Here is a 12354-nt window from a genome sequence, read left to right on the forward strand (position 1 = left end):
GGCATGCGTAGCACATGACCGAGCCATCGTAGTCAATGATGCTGGATGTTTTCTCGGATTGAGGTGTCTGCAGCACAACCAAATGCCCGTTTTCTAATCGCCTCGTTACTGATACGCTGACGCCATCCGAAACCAGCCACGCTTCTGAGGCATCGGTGGTCGAAAACCTTGTGACGCCTCACATCATCTACCCGAAGAGGCCATGTCTCGCACCCATACAACAACACAGCCGCTATACGTGGGAACGAAGAAAGGGATGATAATGAAATTTGAAGTGCACTGGTTCCTTGTTACCAGTTATGTGTGCGCTGCTGGTTATGATTCTGGATCTTTTCAGAAAATATATTCAGCTATTCATGATCACCTTGCTTAGTTTCTCATGCGGACTATCATGACGATCCAACAAAGATTAATCCGGCGGTCAATTCTTTGAAGCATTTTCGCCGTATTATTTGTTGACTAAACGAGGCTCCTCGAGACTTACCTTCTTTAAGGCGTTCCCCGCCCATCTCATCAATATTACGCTTGTGGGACACGAGTGTTTTCTCTCACCGGATACTGCTTGACGAACTTCCTAGTTGTCCACATGTTGCTCTTACCGTACATGTTTAGTAGGCACGAGAAGTCAAACTATTATCATTTTCGGTGTTCTCGCGAAAGATGATATTTCCGTCCTATATCACCTGTGGCGTTGTCGTGGCATCAACTTATCCCTCAAGGGTCAAGTGTACAATACTGCGGTGTGCTCCATACCATTATACGGGTCAGAAACCTGATCGCTGCGCGCCGAGGACGTCAAAAGTCTTTCGGTTTTTGTCCATCGATGTCTTTGGAGCATTCCCCGGGTCTGGTGGGAACATTGGATCAGCAGTGCTAAAGTACAACGGATGGTTTTCGTTAGAAATAACTCGCCCACGATAGATGAACTGATCATACTCCATAGACTACGCTGGCTGCTACGTATTCCGGCCGACCGACCGACTTCCTCAAAGGGTGCTTTTCTCACAATCACGTGGATGGTGGGAACGAGCCAGGGGTGATCGAATAACAAATTAACAGCGAAGCGCGAAAGCCATCACCAGAAAACTCAGCTGGGCTGGTCATTGCCGCCTCCCTTGGTGGGGACCCTGAGACGGGTCACATCAATGGTAAACGACATTGTCAGTCGTTCCCTCAATGGTGGTGGTTCATCCAAGCTTATTGTCTTCAGTGCATAGCTCACTTCTCTATCCCCCCATCTAAAAATCTACTGAAGACCCTGTATTTACGCATTAATTATGTCGGCTAACAGTTCTAATGCGCAGCTATCTATCCCACCTCCGGAAATCATCGGTGAACAAAACTGTGGCAGCTAGCACCGCCGTACGGTAAGTACGCGGTTTTTGCAGCGGACGATGATGATGAGATTTTTATTATCTGATACTCGAAGGACCCACGTTTCTCATTTATAAACGAACACGAGAGAGACGGAAGCGTTGTATACTCGTCCTTTCAGCGACAATTTGATATCCTGCGGATACCATGGATGACCGGGGTTCAAACACAGCATCCAGCTCTTAGGACCACTGGTACTGAGTCAGCTTTCTAGCTATACATATTTCCTAACGATCTTCAGTGTTGCTCCGTGGAAAGAAGTGGATGCGTTTGCTAACCAGTCTAGTGCCGTCACTTTACACTCCCGTGAAGAGTCTATGGTTGAGGTAGCTTGTTGTACGGGGGCACTCACCGCCAGGATTGTGTACTGTCGGGATTATAGCTAGTTACCGGTGGAGTATAATGGATGTCAAAAAGTTGATGAGTCTGATACCACCAAAGCGACAACAGTATCTCAATCAGCAGTTATTTCTCCAACAAAGCAGCAGCAGAGAGAGAGTAGACTTCAGATACGGTGAGCGGATTTAGGTTGACGGTCCACAGCAGACGTGCGTTTGGTTGGGTTTTGGCGGGGGTATATGCGGCCAGTAGAATTTTGACCGAACTGTCATGCTCAACGTCCAGACTGGTTATGGGTTCACTGATTTCTTCATTGTTTCGTTGAACTGTTTTCGACCTTTCCTTCCGCTTGACTGGTGAGTTAAAACAGTTTCCTTGAGTTTCTAGAAGCGACTGCCGTTTCCATCTCGGCCTCACCGTCGAAACATCACGCTTCATTTTCTCCCCTTGGGGTATCTCTCATTCGTAACTTATGAGTCGGGCGGCATCGCTAAGCGTTTCACTGATTACATTCGTGTTCTCCGTGGTTCACGCTAGTTTGTTTACCCGGGGTAGGCTTTGATCAGGTTTTCATAGTTGCACGGCGTACCAGTACGGTGGGAGCTATCAAGATTAATTGATCCGATTCGTAATGAGTTGACAACACCTGAGTCCGACGACGTTCATTTTGGTCCCCTTATTGTCGTAGTGGACCATCCAAACACGTCTGCTCACTTGCAGTCAAGCACTCATCTGTCAGGGCACTCTGGTACTCGAGAAAACATTCTTCCGTATCGTACGTTGGTAAGTTTGTTGGACAGGAAAGCTGTCTTCCTTTATCCCAGATGACGTATTCTGGTATCTGGATGTATGTAAATTTCAAAATTCTGATTTTTGAATGGTTAAAATGTATGTCAGCATCAACCCAAAATAGAAATAAAAAGCGTCGTATGTATTACTGATGTGTTCCTGTGCTNTATATATATATATATATATATATATATATGCAGATGTTTCCTGACAATCCTCATCTTGCTATTCACATGCTATGTGCATATTCATGGGCTGATGCTGCCATACACTGTGCACTAACGAACGGTGACCTGAAAAGTTTTTAAACCACCGGACTATGCGAGCACTCAGAAATTTTCTTGTGAATGGGATGGAGGTATTAGGCTGCTTATATTCGAATTTTTTCCCGTCCCCTATTTTAGGTCAGATTTTTTATTGGTATGCCCATTGTCGGGTTTCCACATTCCTGTAGACTACCAAATAAGGCTTCGATCCATTCACTCAATCTTGAATGACGATAAATGCTAATGTGCTCTCTTTAACAGAGTAACCGTCTTTGGAGGTCCTTTTTTATGGATTACTATAGGTCCAAGGTTTGTGTCGCTGAAATTCGTATTTGGAAACATCAGTTACTTTGGAAACGAATGTTTGTATATTGTGGTTACTAAGCTGTCTACCTGATGTCTTCATATAGAAGATCCAAAGGCACGCATTTCGCATCATGAGCTTTTTGAAGGGGAAATTGCTCCTAGTAAACAACTAGAGTAGTCTTAGTTGAAAGTTGGGGATGGCATATCAAAGGAAGTCAAATTCAAGTCGTATTTCACGGAATTTCAGTGAAGTGATCTCACGTGAGGGATGATGATAACAAAAAAATAACGTATAGTGAAGGGACAAAAAAGGCAAGACACAGCTTCACATATGTTTCGGGTGCGTTGTTTTCTCCCTTAATTTTATGTCTTGTGGGTTACTTGGATGGCCTCAATGTGTGAAGGTATGTAAGTTTCCTACCATCATTTAATTGATGTTTCTTCAACCGACAACAATCAATCTCTCCATGACTTCATCCAGGAAGGAAAAATCCCCCCCTGTGGCTGATTTCTGACATATGGTGCTATGCCCTCGTCATTACTTCAAATCAAATCATGCACTCGTACGTGGAAAACGATAGTATGGACGTGGGATGGTCATGCGTATGGCTTGTCCAGGATAGACCAGACCCATGACGAGTATACGAGTACCGTATACCGGCGTATCACTTGCTTGTTTATTGTCTTGTTCGTCGTACTAAACATATCGCAATGTGAATACTAAAGCCAGTGTAGTCCGCTCGTGTAACGAGCTAGAAAGTCGTATGCCAATCTCCTCAACAGCGATCCCTCTAAGCCACTGTGCCGCAAGGTACACAACAGCGTCCTGTTTTACACGATTTAGCGAACGATGATTCCCTGCCTTGTTGAAGTCTGATAGTTGTTTTCCCCTAGGTTTCTATCTTGTGAGATTATTGTACACCGAAAATAATAGGTGCTGCGTGAGATGGGCTTGAAGAATGGGTAGAATATGGGAGATATCAAGTCGATGGTTGTCCCGAAAATGTTGAAATATGAAAGCTGTTGCAAAGTTTGTAGATAATTATAAGGAATTCACTGAAACCTTAGGTATCCCTGATGTTGGAATCGCAGTAAACGGAAGGCTAACGTTTCCATGTCTCGGAATAGCATCCACGCATCCCTTCCTGCATCTCTTCCCCGATACGACTCCCGGAACATGGTCTTACATGTCCAACACAGAGGACTTAATGCGGCCTCCGGCATTGACTGCTCACACTTGAACGTTTTCCATCTAGCGATAACGGAACAAATCCGATCTCACAGAACCCGCTTTGTTTTCAAGCACACGAACGCTTTCGTCAGCAGCTTCATTCAAATGGTTGGTGATTCATGTAGACAATGTTCTGGGTAATAATGCAATGGACATCGTTTAGATAGTGTATGCTTCGGTGGTATAGATTTCAGTCGGCATTTTGACAGATAAATCAAGCATTCTATGTTTTCACAGGCATCTAGTCCCTCGCAGCTTTTTCAAACCCAGCTACTTTCTCATCCTGCTTTGTACACTATCTGGTTCAGTAATAGATTTCAATATTTTTTACGAACGTATTTCACACTAAGGTTCGAATCCGATGTTGGTTTTCCTCCTGTTCACGAAAAATATCTTGCTTAGGAATCGGCTCCAAGTTGATGGAAGCTGTTCTTCGCAATTTTTCAGTTAGATTTAATCGGGCTTCCAATAAGGTTCAATTTGGTCCACATATATGTGTATCATTGACGATTGATCGATCTTTTCGGTGTTAGGAAATCCAAGTCACTGCGCCAATAAACCGTCGTTTGTTAGCCACAATCCTTGTCGTGCTTGGTTTTATGCAATTTGAATTCATCTCGCGTTTTTAACTCCTTCACTGTACTCTTTACTGTGTCATTCTCCACGTTGATTAATGTATGACTGCTGACTACCGTTAATTAGTAGCCAAATTGCTGAGGTAAATTTTCGTGTATTTGAGTCTATGTCTTCGCAGACAAAGTGATGAAATACTGAGAAGTGTTTTTTCACTCATCGATGTATTTCATGCTTTATTCTTTCTGGTTTACCTGTGGTGGAGACTCGGTTGTTGTTGCTTTTATGAGATCCAAGCGGACATTTCGTAAAGCATGCACAGCAGATTTTCTGTTAGGTCGAACCATTTGTATTACCCGAAAATGCAACCTTTCGACCTTCTCAGGACAAACTAACGTGTCTTTCTCCAAATTCTGTGCATTCCGCCCTCTTCAGTGACCACTTTTCAACTTAATGTTCCGTGTGTTCACTTCCGCCCTATGAATCAACAAACAGCTGTTCATTCATTCTGTTTTTCCTTCTCACTCCCCCCTCACATCTCGCGTCTGGCTGCTTGTCAGCGTAGTTTTGTATTGTCGTCTTCTGTCAGCCTAGCGCAGATAGAGATTGTACTACCAAACGGTGCGGCTGTTTCTAGCCACCATTTGTTCGTCTGCCACCAGCCGTTTAGAGTCATATTTGTGTTCAACGCTAACGCAGTTATGGTCTGCTAGAGCCTTGTGTCACCGCACCATCTCGGTTGACCAGATTCAATTACAATCCATGTAGAACGAGCGTTTTGGGTGGTACTTCATCGCTTCGTTTTGTTTTTTGTTGTTTCCTACGCCGACATGCCGCTCTGCATCTTTGCCTTAACGTTTGGGAGTCGCCGACATGGCGGAAAGGACATGTCGTCCCAGTTGGTAGGGGATTGAAAATTTGTATGTGGTTGTCAGGCATCCGAGTCCGATCTGCCTGTCAGCCCCCGTTAGCCTGAGAAATTTCTTTGGGGTACAGACGACTTACACAAAGCTGACTTAGTTGTGTGACAACTCACGCTGTCGTCCGGGACGCTGCCACCGTTCAGCCATAGGTGGTCCACCACTCCAAGCTACTAGTCTTTATTCCGTGAGCTCTAATAATGCTTTGTGAGGAAAAGAGGATATCAATGAAGAAAACTCCGCTATGTTGTGAAATGTGGTTTCCAATGATGTTCTTACACGAGACTTCTGACGATGACATCCGTTCATTTCTACCGTTTCGTTCAATAAGAAAACCTGTTACAAACGAAAATCGGTCTGCTGACAGAACATACAGAAGCATAAGTTTGCACTGTGCACAGATGTACTCTGAGATACGGGGCCTCTGGTTACGTTCCTTAATTTTTGTCAATGTCTGGTTCCTACTGTCGTCAGTGCTTGACACATAAGTGGCACCAGAACAACTGCTCTGCGGACGATTGTTATCTTACGATAGAAGCAACCCATTAGTTGTGCATTGTGGCTTTCTTAGTTGGTCACTTGGTATGATGGTGCGGATACCTTTAGTTAAAGGAAAAAATTTTCCGCTGGGCTTGCGACCCTATTCTTGTACGGAAAACCGCCTACGGTAAGCTATGGTAAACTTTTCTCGTGTTTTTCACTGTCCGTGGCAGTAATTTGCGTAGTTTGTCTCGATTATTGTGTAAAGTGGGTCAAACATCAGTTGTTTGTTTGCCGTTCATCTAATCCGTACCGAATTAATCAAGTCAACAGTAGCTACAGGGTCGCACACTGGATACGTAAGTGGTTTAATCCACTTTACTCCATAACTTCAGTGGTGACTGTGCAACATTTGATCAACTGAATTTTCGGGTCATTCAAGAGCTTTATAACTAGAACGCTATCTTCAGTTAAAACTCTGCTCGTAACGAGGTAACTGTTACAAATCAGCCCGCCAGAAAGCTGTACGAAACCTTGGAGATTGCTACGGTCCGAACTTCTCACAACACTTCGGTCGCTATTTGTTTTCCGGTGCTCAGCCTTTATCAGTTTAAGGCAAGGTTTATGTGTTTTTTGTTTGTATCTCTATTTATTTGAATTTCCCTTAGGTAGCTGGTCCGCCGCAGCTTCGTGGGACACAGCAGTCCCCGTTCCCGTGGAGGGTAGCGTTTGCTGAATCCTAAGGAGGATGTAGGGATCTAATCAGAGCTTGACTGCTTAAGGTAACGGTAATGCAGTTATATAAACGATTTGGCTCACACTAGTTGCTACACGGCGTACGATCTGGCTTCATCAGTGGAATGGTTTTCCGAAAGGACAGCGGTGGCATCCGCTGAGGGTGGAATTCTACCCAAAACCCCTATCTCTGTGGTAACATAAGATGTTAAAAGCTCTTAGAGGGTTCTTACTAACTGATTCAGTTAGCACCGTTGTACACCCATTTAAGCATGTCTTATCGACTAGGAACTACTTGCTTGCCCTAATTCGGCCCTATCTCGCCTGGTTTTTACCGCGTTGCTTGATGTCTCAGGTTACGGTTTCCGATGCAGTAGTGATAGCTTGTTTGACTGTCTAGCTCCTTGTGTACGAATGCCCATCCGCATAGGTTCGGTCCAGCGCTGACTGTCCGCCTTAGCGTCGTTGGAGATTCCCTTCGTTCACACCTGCCAACACATTGATCCGTTTTTGGCTTGCAGCGGATGAATCGATACCTCTGAACACGATTGGAAGAAAGTACCTTTCAGAGTAATTGTCGATTTTCACGTTTACAGTCACCCCGTTTTCAGAATCTTGTCGTATAACAGATGTTCCTGAGGAGCATGAAGCTGCACGTTGTCGTCACAGGTAGTTTGCGTTCCGGCGTAAGTAGGCGAAAATTGTCAGCTCTGTCGATCCTTCTTGTAAATTAGGTTTGCTTCCAGTGAAGTCAAGTCCTATATAGAGCGCAACTCCGTGAAACGTATTCACGAGGCTAATAAGAGTTTGATGTAATGGAAACGCCTCTGAGAATGCATGTGAACCATGGACATCGTTCATAATTACAGTAACGTCCCATGATAGGCAGTTGGAGCTGTTGCAAGTTCGGTTACCGACAAGGGGACAGCAAGGACCATTTGGCGATAGCCTAATCCCTTATTGTATAGCCATTCTGGTAGTCCGAAGAAACTGGAAAACTGGTGACCACGCATTGAAAACGATAGCTTTTATGGCGAAGTGCCACTGACTACATGATTGAACATTGTCTGTCGGTGTCATCAACCGTTGATGAGTTGAGGTCCACGGTCCGCGTCCATGGAGGTGGCAGTTGTTAGCCCCACCTAGTTTAGTGATTAGGGTTTTCATATTACACTCTGCCTCATGGTCGTATTCGCTGGTCACAGAGCTGGGCAAAATGTGTTCTAAGGTTCACCTCCTTCTAGTACCTTTCCTAAACGACGTAACCAATGAAGCTTAAGTAATTCGTCTGTCGTGAGAGAATTCCTTCTCAAAACCATCTTACCCACCTCAGCATTGCTAATCCGATGTTACGAGCAGACCTGGTCACTGCTTCGGATGCAGTGATCGTCAAACACAGAGTTTTTCAATGCATTTCGTGCGTGTGTGTGTGTGTGTGTGTGTGTGATAGACATCGGACTGCCTCTCAACACACCTAAAGAAGCTCTTAAGGTCTGCAGTACAACTGCAAAAATAGAAACAAATATTGTCGGTTGGGTTGTTTGCGAGCGTCGTGTCACGCATGGAGGTGGCGTCATCAGTGCAAAATGGCTTTTTCACTCATCACTTATAGAACAATGATGAAAAATGTATAGCACGTCACTGTACTTTGCAGTTATCCGGTTTTGACGCTATTCAACCTGCTGTCCCGAAAATTGACCGATCTCCTTTACACTTGTCAGCACTTTAATCTTTCGGGGCTAGACAGTCAGTGGTTAGAGCGCGAATTTACTCACCGGAAGGTCTGTCGTTCGAACCTCTGCCTCTCGACTTCCCCTGTCTAGGCTTGGGCATCCTGGCAGTATCCCAGCCCTCGTGCTTCCTTCTGGTAGCATGGCACCGAAAGAGTGTTACAGCTGAACGATTCGATTCGACTTTAATCCTCATGCGTGATTGTCAGCTACGCACCCAAACGTCACACCAGTTGTATCAGTTCGTCTCTGCTATAGACTTCAACACCACAGAGAACTTTGACTGCGTGTACTCCGTGGAGGGGCGTCTAAAGAAGGGTTTCTTAATCAGATACTAAATGAGAACAAAACAGCTACTACTCGAATATGTGAAGCCGACGCTAGCTTATCGACCATCTGACCACCAGGACGTTCCATGAACTTTGACGCTCAGAATGAATAATAATGATAGGGTCCCGTTGGTATGATCTTCTTACTCGTATAGCACTCGATATTAACACCACGTTCTACTTTGTCACGGGTCACCCTTTTTCCAGAAGAAAGCTGCCATGGCCATCAGAAACTGATTGACACTCTATCATCCTGAAGTGTCAAGTTTCCTCCTTTCAACAATGGTCATTTGCCAAAGTGGAGTGTTTGCCGTAATAGATATTCCGCTTTCTCTCCCTGCCTCTGTGCAGTAGATAGTGCTTTCAGGGACTCCAAAGTCACTTCACTGTGACGATGTTTTCCTGAAGTGCTTGAACTGGTCGATACGACTAAATAACGTGTCTGTCTTTCCTATTGGTATCGGGAATTTGAAAGCTATTTTCAAGTACGATCGAAAAAAATCTAGGCGAAAAATGGTTAATGAAAAGTTCACTGTAAGCCATCGATTTATCGTCCCACTTCATAACAAATTTGATTAATGTGACGTGAATAGTTTTCACCCACCCTCGTGCTCAAGAAACTTAGTGCTTTTTATACACGTGTCTGCACGTGGTGTACCGGCTACATTCATTCCTTTCCCCTTTTCTCCTAATTTGGATTCTTAGCCGGTAAATAAATAAGGAGCCAGGTTGGTCGAATACCATTGATTCACCTGGCCCACATACTTGTGAGAAAAAAGTATATCTAATATGTTTTTAAATCAATTTTGTGTACCTGCGCATATGCACTTGGTGACTGCGCGTATGCGTATGTGCATCTTTATCGCTGTGTCTCAGACTGCCCGTAAGTGTTTCATTCCGCATGCTTGATTGTTTTTTGCTCAGTGTGATCGCGGGTCAAAGCCAGCTTGACTATTCACATGAGCCTGGGGCTCACAGTGGATTGAGTCACAAAGTCACGTGGGTTTGTGTGCATGCGTGCGCGCGTGTTGCTGTAGCTAGTGTTCTGGCAGTTATAAGCGAACCAGCGCTGTTCAAGTCACATTACCTCTCGTGCGATAGGGTGCATCTGCGTGCTGCTAAGCGCATCGAATTCACCCACATACTTGGATAGGATAATCATCGCCATCACTGACTGCTTCGTACCCATGACGTCGGCCGCACGACGACAATATGGACCTATGACACATCATCTACCGGCCTCCTCCTTACCTTCGGAACCGGTACGATTTGTACAACCGATCAGGCGGTACAAAGCTTTTAATCCATGTGCCCGCTCAAATCCACTGTCAACCATCCGGGTGAATTTCTTGCCAGCGACTGGAAATTCAACCAAAGGAACCCAGCGGATCTTTAATATCCAGAAACACGGTTTACCCTTTACCCAGATGCATCGAAGGTTCGGTAGCCATAGTTCTATATCCCAATGGCTATATAATCGTGGTCCAAGTCCTCCACCGTGTATCCCAGAGGAAGAAGAAGAACTAAGCAACGAATGTGCGCCATCTGAACAAGCTACGGATTATTCGCCACACAGGGAATATGAGACCTTTAAGTTTCCAATCAATCGCACCGTGACATTGAGCCCGTATGATTCAAATGCAAGCGAAATTGTTGACAAGGATATTGAGAGCACTGGAATTTACTGGCCAGAAACTGAAGCTGTTTCTCCGCCCATTTCTCCCACGACGATGGAGTTCGTTACTAAGCGGCCGGCTTCAGCCGGGGATTGTAGGCAATCTCCAGCGCCTGGACCAGTTGCTCATTTACAGTCCAGAAATCGTACCACAAGTTTATCTGACCCACTTTCTATTTCACTCAGTAATGATTTACGTGACCGCACGTGGTTTGGATCGGGCTCTAGTTTGATTCTAGCCGGTCTTCAATCTCCTCCCTACATGGGGAGTAATTTGGGCGCTCACGAATGTTCTCATGATGATCCGTATGGAGTTGTTATCTACTCAAATATCCATATTCCGTTGCGCACGTGAGTCCGATTTGCAGAACTGACTGTTCTCAGTCCAATCATTTAGTGCCATTTTCGATAGTTATGTTGCCCACCCTGACAAATTTATCTCGGTTATTTACTGGATAGGATTGCTCCCTTACACTCTCTTCAGGGCATATCATATTCCAGCCCGGTGCAACGCTCGTATGTCATCCTTAAAAACTCAATCGTAGTGGTCAACAACACACACTGAGTTTCTCTGTCACATGGAATGGAAATGCTGACATTGTTCGGCTAACAATCCCACCGAATAACAACCGGTTAGGAGGGTTTTCATAACTCATTTGCCTATTTTTTCGCGGAGAAACGATCAGTAAATCACACGCAAAAGCGTCGTGATTTTAAGTATACAGAGATTGCCTGGTTGTTCTTTTCTCTAGAATGTTCTGCTCGTTCTAGTATCCCATTACACCATATATTTGGTTCATCATTGAACATTTTACATGAATCCGCATGAGACACACTATTCCACTGAAGAGTCCACAGCAAACACCCTTCAACCGAATGTTGGGTTTTTTTTTGTCCCTCGAGCGATCACTCCTCATTTTTGAGGGGCGATTTTCCCCTGGAAGATATACTGTGAAACTAATAACCCCCAGGATGTTTCAGAAAACTGGTGGGAATTTTGAGTGGTGTGACTTCTGCAACGCAGACGTTCGTACAGGGGACCTCTAAACTACCCGAATGCCGGTTAAACTCTCCTGTCAAATTCAGGTTCATATCCAGAGCCGTGCATTCCAAAAAATATCCAAGTTGCCTTCTTCATCACATAAGCTACCCTTTTGTTTCCTGGACTCGAATTTAATGGTTGATTTTCTTAGTGTTTATGCATTCTATGCTGGTATCAATAAACAATGTACTATGTGTTAGTCGAAGCAGAGCAGTCATACAGAGCGGTGATTAGCTGTCACAGAGCAATGAGGAAAGAAAGGGACGGCGGTGATAGGAATTGAGAGCCAGAAAGCATGATATCCCTGAATAGCGCAGTCAAAAGTAAGCTATGATCACTTTGAACAATACACAAAGAAACACCTCTGTGTGTTATATCGGAGTAAGACGAACCCATCTGCATTGACTCTGCGGTTTGCGTGAACCCTACTAAACGCGTGCCTAAAGAATGAGATTGCGTTCGGGAATCACAGTGTGCGTGCCGTTGGTATAGGTTATGTACTGAGATTTTTATTGCACACAAAGAGGAACTCATGAATTCCAAACAGGAACTAGCGAAGGTCTCG

General features: G+C 44.7%; 2 protein-coding genes across 2 annotated transcripts in view; one reads left to right on the plus strand and one right to left on the minus strand.

The window, feature by feature from the left end:
• The window catches only part of T265_09745 (hypothetical protein), a gene marked incomplete at both ends in the record, with an annotated part of 49193 nt that overhangs the window by 10233 nt on the left and 26606 nt on the right, over positions 1-12354 (plus strand). Inside the window, one exon of the mRNA XM_009175910.1 lies at positions 10649-11098. Coding sequence (XP_009174174.1) covers positions 10649-11098 — 450 coding nt within the window. The remainder of the gene's footprint in view (positions 1-10648; positions 11099-12354) is intronic.
• On the minus strand, positions 1840-2151 carry T265_09746 (hypothetical protein; the record flags this gene model as incomplete). Its single annotated transcript, XM_009175911.1, has 1 exon — positions 1840-2151. One exon carries the CDS (start codon positions 2149-2151, stop codon positions 1840-1842), a length of 312 nt encoding a protein of 103 aa, XP_009174175.1.

The sequence above is a fragment of the Opisthorchis viverrini genome, assembly GCF_000715545.1.
Source record: "Opisthorchis viverrini unplaced genomic scaffold opera_v5_307, whole genome shotgun sequence".
Taxonomy (NCBI): domain Eukaryota; kingdom Metazoa; phylum Platyhelminthes; class Trematoda; order Opisthorchiida; family Opisthorchiidae; genus Opisthorchis; species Opisthorchis viverrini.